Here is a 10,344-nt window from a genome sequence, read left to right as displayed (position 1 = left end):
TAGGAGACAGGTATAAATAACCTACCTCAAGCCATATTTGGAAAGAACAGTTTCACATGATGCAGTATATACTGGCTGAGTTTTAACTGCTTGCTTTTAATCTCTCAGAGTAGTGTTATCAGGCTAACCTCTACATAACATACTGTTATATTACTTTGTCTTCTTGTCTGAGCTTTAATTACACTCTATCTGTAATAGTTGGTTTGCCAGTATTCTTCCCAAGTTGCTAATGTACTTCAGGATAGAGACTGGAGAGTAGTGGTGGGGTTGATTGGGTGGGGTGGGAATGGTAAGTGTTTTCAGGAACTGTAAGCATACTAGAGGGCTGATGTGTAAAGATCTCATTTCGGCTTGCCTGAGTTTGCAGTTCTATTGTCTATTGCTGGATTGAGGCAGCAATTACTAATAGCGGAGTCAGCACCAGCGTCACGGATAGCTCCACGGGTTCAGCACCTGGGGAAAGGCCGCCTGCTTCTCTCTTAAGCAAGCTGCAGTTTAGCCCTCATAGCACCAAAAGACAGATGGGGATGGGGCTGGGGGAAATGCAGATTGGGGGGGGGGGTGGATAGAAACAGGGGAGGAGAACCTTCATTTGGGATATGGCAAGAATTTTCATTCCAAGGGGGAGGGAACCCATCTAGATTCAGGCAAGCTTAAGCCATCAAAGGACAAACTGCCCCCTGCTTCCTAAGGTGTGTCTTCCATAGATTGTCTCCATGTAATTAAGTAAAAAAAAAATCAGAGAAAAACATGTCCAAATAGTTTAATAATTGTTTGAATATCTCTGGTCACTTAAAATTAGGAAGACTAATAAAAATTATTGGAATGTTTTGGTTTGACATGACTTATTTGACTTAGTTCTCTGAAAAGTAAATATAAAAGAGACCTCAAAACCAATTTTCCAGATATCCTTTCATCTTTATTGTTTGTCATGCACATGATTCCACTTTATATTCTAACTCTTCATCTCCTTTCCCACCTTACACCTCTCTTTCACTTTTTCACTTCAGAGTTGAATGTGAAACTGTGCAAAACTGGCAAAATATGTGGAGGACCAAGCCAGTCTCCAAATACTGTAACGCAAATATCTATTTCTATTGGTGACTGCTAAACAGGCTTCTCTCTTTGCTGGAGGCAAGAGTTTGTGTTGTTTGTTTGAATTTTGTGCTCCACTTCTCCAGGCTTTAGTGTTGGTAGATTCCACTAAGAGAGAAGTAGCAAGGAGAAAAGAAAAAAGAAGTTACCGTCAAAATGAGTTCTAAGTAGGTGAAAGAGTGTTGAAGAGTACAAGAGAAAAGTGGAAGGAGCGGTAACCGGATATCTTCAAAAGACTAAATCTTCAGTTGAGAGATGTGAATAGATCTGATTTTCTAGGTGATCGGTATACCCTTTCTCTTCACCAATAAATCACAACAGTGCTACCAAGTTTCCTTCTGGAGGGGGGAAAAGTTTTGACCAGAAAATCCAAGGGGTTGGTGTGGACGAAGAAATCCAGGAAGAGGGAAGTGAATCTGCCCCATCGATGTAAGTGGAGGAAAGGAGGACTCAAAATACTCAACGCAGTTGTGTCTCTGTTGCATCTCTTCCTCCAGGGCTGTGATTTAGAGTAGGTGAAGGAATAGAGAGGGCGCAAGCATTATGTGAAGCAAACTAGAAATGGCCCTGAAAAAGGCACAACAACGTGGATAATTCTGTGCTCCACCCACCTTTTGTTCCTTCCCTCCTCGGTGCAGCCTCACCCTTCCCAGGCTCCATCTCTGTTTTGGACCACGAGCTCTGGAGGCCTCTTGTCTTACCCGGGTGCCCTCAGAGACCAACACCTGAAGAAGTGTAACTCGCGCATTTCAACTCCTCTGAGGCTCGAGCAGTGAAGCTGGGCATGCTCTGTAGCTGGAGCAGTCTTTGCAAAGAGGAAGCTCTTGCAAGATACTGTGGCGCCGCGCCCGGAGCCAGGGCAGGGACAGGCAGTGGTGACAATACATACGCCAGAGCGCATCACCCCCCCCCCCCCCCCAACAACGACCGTTTCTACTCCCCAGGAATTCCTGCCGCTCCGGAGGTTAAGCATTCATTGTCAAAGATTTAATTCCGAAACTCATCCCTTAAATGCCATCAGAAGCTAGGGATGTTCCTCCCTGGTTACTTTCCTGGCTATTTGTGTCTTCTTTGAAGCTGTAAGTGTTTCCAGCAGACACAGCGTGAGGAGCTAGGAGATGGGGCATCTAGCAAGTGACAGGGGGACTGTGTAGTTCACCTTCTTAATGTAGGTGTTTGTCGCTGAATTTGGGAGGTTTCTTGGCTGGCTTCCCCCTAAACAACGCTTGAGTAATCGGAGCTGTATGGTGGTGATGCCCAGGAATAAGGGAGTATGTCTGCAAGAATGTGAATGTAAATGTATGGGGGGGGGGGGGCGGGTACGTCAACATCGCTGACTCCCCTCGGTTTTGCCCATCCCCTTCAGCAAAGACCGGCTGAAGTCGCATATCTTCTCAACCATCACCAAGGCTCAGGGAAACCACCAGGTTAAGTCCATTTGCTCTGGGAAATTGGCGGCATTTGGTAGTAAAGAAACAGATCGATTGCACTTGTGACTCCCTCCCTCCCCAGCCACCCCGTCGCTTCCCCACTCCCCCGCCTCCTGTCCTCCTTCCTTCTACCCCCACCCCACCTCCCCCCAACCATCTCACAAAACGACAGTCCGGTGCGAGGTCCCCCTCAGGAAGGTGTGGGGAATGGATTTTGCTCCGGTGGGAAAAGCGTGTATCTAGAAGTGGTGCTAATGGGAAGAGATTTCTGTGTTTCAAAAGAGGATGATTTGTCACAAAGAGAAGCTCGCTCAGTGGTCTGGGCTGTAACCGTGTAGATCACTGGAGAACTCTTGCGTTCAGGGAGAGAACTGATCCGAAGATCGGTGTAAACATGCCTGTTCGAAGAGGTCATGTGGCACCACAAAATACATTTTTGGGGACCATCATACGGAAATTTGAAGGGCAAAGTAAGTTCATTTGTTCTCTCTTTTCTCTCCCTCTCTTTCTGTTTTGATAGAAGTACTTTGTTTTAGCTGCCTGGTAAGATCCGTAAAGAACAACTCCGGGCTGTTTCAAGTTAGATTGTCAAATTAAACCAAAAGGTTTGGGTGACAGCGAGGATGCCCATTCTGAAATTAATTTTGATTTACACGTTATATTATTGTCTCCATTATAACAGGAAATTTGATCCCTCCTCTCCCACTGCCCCATTCTCTGCTTGCTACTTCATGTCCTACTATTTCACTATCTTAAAGGGAACGTGTCTATATAATATGGCTTTATTTTTTTTTGAGATTCTTTTATTTTAAAGGCATGCAAAAAATAAGAATGGAACAATTTTGCGTGATTAAGTGAAATAATCTGAACGTGAATTACTAGGAAAAGTATTTAAACTTGAATAAGTTCCAAGGCTGGAATGTGACAGTGATCTTTGCTTCTTCTTAGTTTTCATGTAGCTAAACTTTGCATTGAATCAATGCAAATATAATCCTAGCAGGATATTCTGCAAGGACAGGTTTCTGATCTATGGTGCATTCTTATACAGACTATTGACTACCTGAATGATTTCAAGCATTAATATCTGAATTTATCCTTTAATTTATCTTTTTTATTAGAAAATAACATCTATTAGGTAAAACAACCACAGGAATATGATGGTCTCAAATGGATTTACTGTTGTGGGAGGTATTCTCATTGTTACACAATTGCATTAATTTTAAAGCCTACACTTGCCAACTTATATTTGGCTCTTTTTCAAAACCACCATCTTAAGCCCCCATTTCAGATTTTACATTTTGGAGTTATTTTGATAATTTCATATAATAACTTGATATTCTGTAAAGTTATGTAAGGAAGAAAACTTGCATAGTGTGTGAGATTGCTGCTTTGCATTTTGTCCAAGGGATCTAGTTCTGAGATTTTTTAAAAAAATGAAATGTGTATATTAGCATTCTTAACTTCACCTGAAAATCCAACATTAAGTAAGGGACAAGAAAAAGTAATGTGTGGAGTAGTAATGTTTCTGGTTCATGGGTTTCAATCTTTTAATAATAATTTGTTTTAAAAGATGTAGATTTTCATTAACAAATGCTAGGAAAGTGATGATTGTATCACTCATACACATGATAATTTTTATTGTTCCTTAAAAAGGAATTAATGTGTTAAGTGATGTCTTGACAGAAAACTAAAGAAAATATGAAAGTTGAGCAGAATCCCTAAGCATTAAGATTTAAGACAGAGATCTACTAGCCACAGGATGTTTTACTGTTTGAGTTTTTAATATGTTTATCTCTAAATTAAATAGTATCCCTAAAATATCATAGAACAGCTGCTCCTTCTGTGTGATACTTTGGACTCCTGAGAGTTAGAACTAGCCACTAGATGAAATTATTCTCATATAACTTGATGGAATGATTTTTCATTACTTTCTTTAAATGACCCTACAATGTTGCTTTCAAATTTAAAGCTTTTTTAAAACTAAAAGGTCTAAATTAGTTTCACTATAGAATGTAATTTGCATTTCCAAAGTCTTATTAGTCAACAAATTGTTCCTGTGTTTATGGGAGTCTTATGGAAGCTTTTTTAAAAAATGTGCATCATTGTCTTTCTAATACAGATAAAAAATTCATCATTGCAAATGCCAGAGTGCAGAACTGTGCTATCATCTACTGCAATGATGGGTTCTGTGAAATGACTGGGTTCTCCAGGCCAGATGTCATGCAGAAACCATGCACCTGTGATTTCCTTCATGGGCCAGAGACCAAGAGGCATGATATTGCCCAAATTGCCCAAGCATTACTTGGGTCAGAAGAAAGGAAAGTGGAGGTCACCTACTATCATAAAAATGGTAATGCCTCTTTATTGAAGATCTCTTAAATTTGATTGTTTGTGTGCATTGAAATGTTTTCTTATGTGCATATGTGAAAAAACACACAGTATTCAAATTTCAACTGGATAGACAGACACTTTGACTGCAGCAAGATTGCTCTATCTTGTCTATGGTATTCAGACTTTGAGACCTCCTTTACTAAAGTTTAAAATCACATAAGTCACTTCATTTTATGGGGCAATCTACTGCTTTGAAACCTTTAAGTAAGAAGAGTAATCTAGCGATCCAGTGAGCAATTGTTTTTCTCTCTACTTACTTATTTTTTTCTTTTAGTAATCAAAGATTGATTGTCTTCCATTTTATAAGTACCATACTACTTACATGGCAAGAAAATAATTCAAATTAAATCTTCCATGAAAACTCTGTTTCTGAACCATAAACTATTTATAGCTACCTATAGGAGTTTCTTTTATTACTCAGCTACATTGATTAGTAGACACTTCTTATTATCTTTGTTTCTTGATATTCTTGATATATAAATAGGATGAGTTGAAACCTCCCCAGCCAATCTGTGTACATTCAAAGAGAAAAGGCTGTTAACTTCTTGAAGTTTTGTTTTTAAGTTAGAATTAGAAACATGGCAACACGGAAGTTACTTTTTATACATCACAACTTGTGAAAATTTAATAGACTTTCAAATTGTAAGATCACAGTTTAATAGCAAGGGTATTCATTTTTCAATCTTTGCTTCTGAGAGTCAAATGATATGAACATATGGACATCTGTATATGTTTACATACACATATATGTTCCTTGATGAAGAGATATTCAATTGAAAATGTGTGTATAAAAGCAAATTATCTAATGTGTATGTTCATCTACTTATGTCTATATATATATGTACATAGACATATATGTATGTATGTAGGAATTCAGAAATAGTCAAATAAAATTATATCTTTTCAAGCCAATATACATTTAATGAATTGGATAGTCTTACCAGTATTAAAAATTAAGAAACTAATGCATATTATATAAGGTAATCTTGGTTAGAATTGTTGACTAATGCATATTCACCTTACTTTATGATAACTTCTTTGGGAGAAGTCTTTGTGAGAGTGTTATCTTTCAATATTATTAACAAACTGCTAAACAAGAAGTTTTAACTATATTGATGTGCTAAAGCCTTCTATCATACTATGTGACTCATCACTGGATACACCATCATATAGAGGATAAAATCAAATGAGAAAAAGTTTTAACTCTTCCCTTTAACTTCCTGAAATGTAAAAAATGAGTGGTATGAAACTCTCAGATCCTCATTGATTTATGCTTTGACATGTCAATTCACATCCAACATTCACATGAAATTCTTGAAAATAGCCAGTGAAGCTGAGCAATTCCAGTGAACAGTCAGTGCCTTGTTTGTATGATAGCGTGATTCTGGTGGTTATTTGGGATCATAAAGACCAAAAAAAGATTGTTAAAATTGATATTTCTATTTTTTAATTAATTGTTTCTGGCACCATGGAAATCTGAGCTTTCTTACAAATGTTACTTGGTATGCTATTGCTTTACCTAAACAGGACCAAAATACTTAGATTTTTAAAAATTGCATTCAGCCCATTACCCAAAGTGTCTGTCTGCATATCATTTGGATATTTAAAAACATCTGGATGCTTGGCTGAGAGCATTCTCCTCTTGCTTTCCAGTACTTTCTTCCTGAACATTTGGTATCATGTGGACAGAGACTCTGTTTCAATTACTCCTATAAAAGTTTATGTCAGTTTAGCAATTGTGCTAGTTATTCTCATTTAATTTTTTTAACTTACATCTATAGTATCAGATAGTGTCTATCTTAAAATAGCCTGCATTTCCCCATTTGAATTGTAATATCCTTCAGACAGGAATGCACATATTATGGGTGGGGGATGGGGGTGTAGCTGCATTCTGTAATGTAGAATTGTTTCTTCAGTAAAAAAGCACCCAAATAAGATATTTTAAATGTAGCCACAAAGGTGGTTATTAAAATGCCTGCAGTGGGAATGTGGCTAATGCAGATGCATCCATGTGGATGCTTTGTTTAACTCTGTGGATTTAGTTTAGTGCATGCATGCCTCTGTGTGTGTGTGTGTGTGTGTGTGTGTGTGTGTGTGTGTGTGTGTGTGTGTTAATGATCTGAAGCCAGAGTTCTTATTTCAGGATCTGTTATCTGTGTACACATGTAATTATATAGAATGTCAGTTCTACTTCTGAGTTTCCTTTTCTGTTTTAACTCAGTCATCAGTACTTAATGAACTTTATGGTTACCAAAAGACTTGCATTTTGTCTTTGTTGACAAGGAGGAGAGGAGAGGAAATCTTTTTTTTCATTTTTTTCTGAGGAATAAAAATCATTTTATTTACATAGTTTGAATGCACCAGAATAACAACTTTAAAGATACCAATTGTGGGAAATGATATCCCCTTGGTTTTATAACTATGCCTTGAATTCAATAAGCTCATGTTTTGGTTACTAGTTAAGAAGCTGTAAGCTTTTCAAAATATATTAGTTTTCTCTTCATGATCCCCCCCCCAAAAAAAAAAATCAATGAGAGCTTAGAAACTCAATGCTTTTGAAAATGCTTTGAAACTCTTTCCCATTGCAGATCTATTAGCATATTACAGTTAATTCCTGACATTTTAACACTTGACAGTGGGGTAGAAAGAATTTTTTTCTTAATGATTTGTTAATTATTTATTATTGAGGCTATTTATTTAGCGTATTCAATCTATTTCCTTAATTTATTCTTCATTTCATCCTCAGGCATTTCAAGCTAAAAGCTAGCAACATTTCAAGAATAGAAATAGTGAGACTAAAGAACCAAAGGAACAAAGTACATGAAGAAAAAAAGTGTTATTTTCATGTTTAGCCAGAATATAGGAGCAAAAGCTGTGACAAAGATTCTGCATATGAGCCATTATTTCTAAGACCTTATTTATAGTTTCCTAGTCATTGAAAGTTGCCCAAACTTAAATATGCATGTGCAGTTTTATATACTACTCTAGAAACATTAACTAAGAGAAAAATAATGCCCTAACTCAATGTTTCTTTATGTGAATTTACTACCTACAACTAGAGATATTGTTTATCAGAGTATTAATTTGTAAAAATCCAGTTATTTTCAGTAGGAATATTTGATAGCCCTTCCTTTGAGGATTTCATTTCACAGTTTAAGTCATTATTGCATAAATCATTCTCGACAGCTGTGAAATATTGCTAAGGGTGATGAAGCTGTAAATCTTTTGACATAAAAATTATAATTATGCTGGAAATCAGGATGGATTTATATATTAATAGCATAATTCTGTGTGGTCAGTAGGAAAGATCTCAAACTCCATGCCATTTGGAGAAGAGCAAATAGTTCCACTATAGACCGCTTAGTGGAGATTATGATGCTAGTATTGGTGGTAATAGCGATAATGAGCCAATTGGAATGAATTGTTTCTGATGATTCATTTTTAGATTAGCAAAAATCTACGAATCTGGCACTTAGCTGATATGAGTTTTGTCATGTGGTAGTAAAGCTAACTCTAAAGTAAATTTGGATTTTCAGATGTCATAGAGTCCAATGCAACAAATTCTAGAGGCTTACTGAGGTCTCTTAGAATTGAAATATACCTATTTTTCCTCTCAGCGATATGATATGGAAAGAAGAGGAAATGTTTATTAAATCATTGCTAATATGAAGGGGAACAAAAAAGTGCTGTACTCTTGTCAGATATATTCAGATGTTCAGATTTGGACTCACTTAAAATTCATAACAAATAGTAAATTCTTGGATGTTCAAAATAATTTTCTCTTGAAAAAAAAAAACCATGAGCAATACCACTTGGGGAGCAGTATCCCCCTAGTAATTCCTTAGTAAAGGGATTATTTTAAAAATCAGAGACATAGTGCTTTTAAGGATAGCATTGGGGAACTTGCTAACAAGTCAGAACTACAGGATTCTGATTTCCTTTTAATTAAGCTAGAGTTGAAACAGTGAGGAGGATTAAAGGCTTGGATTGATAATGCCTTTCCCCATTGTAGTCTGTGTATCAGGGAACTTAGAAGAGATAGAGTTTTTAGAGATAGAGAATTCTTAAAGATTCTTTTTTTATGAGCTTAGCATATTTTGAGAGCACAGAAACGGTAAAAGGGAAAAGGAAGAAGAGCATGCATTTACTAAGTACCTACTGTGTGTCAGGCCTCGTGCTTAAGTGCTAATTAAAATTATTATTTCATTTGATTAAAAGTAGCATATAAAGAAATCTCAGCCCATTGAGGTTTTTGTTTCAAAGTATTAAATCTACTATTTGGTGTGCTATTTAAAGACCAAATGGCTATGAAAAGGTCTATGAGGGCTAAGTTTAAAACGCATGTATTTTTTTTCTTAAAAGAGATAAAAATAAGCTGGAAATATGTACTAAGCTTCCATGGTGCAGCAAATGGGCTTGGGACCTTTAGGTATATAGAGTTCTACTGCAGATAGTAAATATTCTTCTGTTGAAACTTTGGAACATCCTCAAAACATTGGCAGGAAAGAATCTTTGTCATTTGGTTGATAAAATAACTCAGTTAAATTCAGGTTCTTTTTTCTGACTAAGAGATAAGATTTCCTGCATTATGTAGGACAAGTCTCACTCTGCCTTAATCTCTTTGAAATGTACTTGGTCATTGACCTTGGATTCTCTTTTAGTGTAAAAAATATACATTAATTAATAAATGCTTATCACCATAAAAACCTATGAAGGCATCTATTCGACAAACAGAGAAGTTGCTATCTATAATGGTAGAATAAGTGCCTATGCTAATTGAGGAGGGAAATATTAAATATGTATGTACAGATATTTATACATATATAAACACACATATATTTATATATGCATAATTTTAAAATACATCCTGTCCCCAGAAAATTTAGTATGAAAATTTTATTTGTACTAATATATAATTATTAATAGCAAACTATTAAAGCATACATGTTATGATAATAAAGCTTAAAGTTACACTAAGACCTTTGAACACACTAAATTTAAATACACATATATTTATATTAATCATATATGCATAAATAATTTTATAATGTATATACATAGATTTCAGGGTTTCATAAGACCATACCACGGTAACCTTATCAAAGTTGTTTTGTAAAATGCTTAGCTGTCATGTTTATGAATGTCAAACGTAATAATTACAAGTAAGAGTAATTAAATACAAATAATATAATTTAGACAAGAATAGCAATTTCACAGAATAGAAATATATCCTTTCAGTGCTTTTAATGTATATATTCGGGTTAATCATATTATAGTCATTTCATAGCCAAGTCCTATCCTTTATGTTATGGACCAAAGGGCAAGATATAAGTGTTTGTTGTATTGAATGTGCTTCATAAATATTCTTCATTAAGCAAAAAACTCAATCCAATTCTCTGGCTACAGTTTAAAGTTTTCATTTTGGTAT

The 10,344-nt window shown here is 36.0% G+C and overlaps 1 protein-coding gene across 6 annotated transcripts in view; it reads left to right on the top strand.

The window, feature by feature from the left end:
• Positions 1 to 903: 903 nt before the first annotated feature.
• Positions 904 to 10,344, top strand: part of KCNH7 (potassium voltage-gated channel subfamily H member 7) — a 629,307-nt gene continuing 619,866 nt past the window's right edge. For all 6 annotated transcript variants that reach the window (XM_056793960.1, XM_056793959.1, XM_056793961.1 and 3 more), the window contains exons 1-2: positions 904 to 2,995; positions 4,645 to 4,875. In XM_056793960.1, the coding sequence (XP_056649938.1) occupies positions 2,920 to 2,995; positions 4,645 to 4,875 (307 nt within the window). In that variant the 5' untranslated portion in view covers positions 904 to 2,919. The remainder of the gene's footprint in view (positions 2,996 to 4,644; positions 4,876 to 10,344) is intronic.

This window comes from Monodelphis domestica, chromosome 4 (assembly GCF_027887165.1).
Source record: "Monodelphis domestica isolate mMonDom1 chromosome 4, mMonDom1.pri, whole genome shotgun sequence".
Lineage (NCBI taxonomy): Eukaryota > Metazoa > Chordata > Mammalia > Didelphimorphia > Didelphidae > Monodelphis > Monodelphis domestica.
The sequence above is the reverse complement of the archived record's forward strand: the minus strand, read 5'-3'. Positions and strand labels throughout refer to the sequence as shown.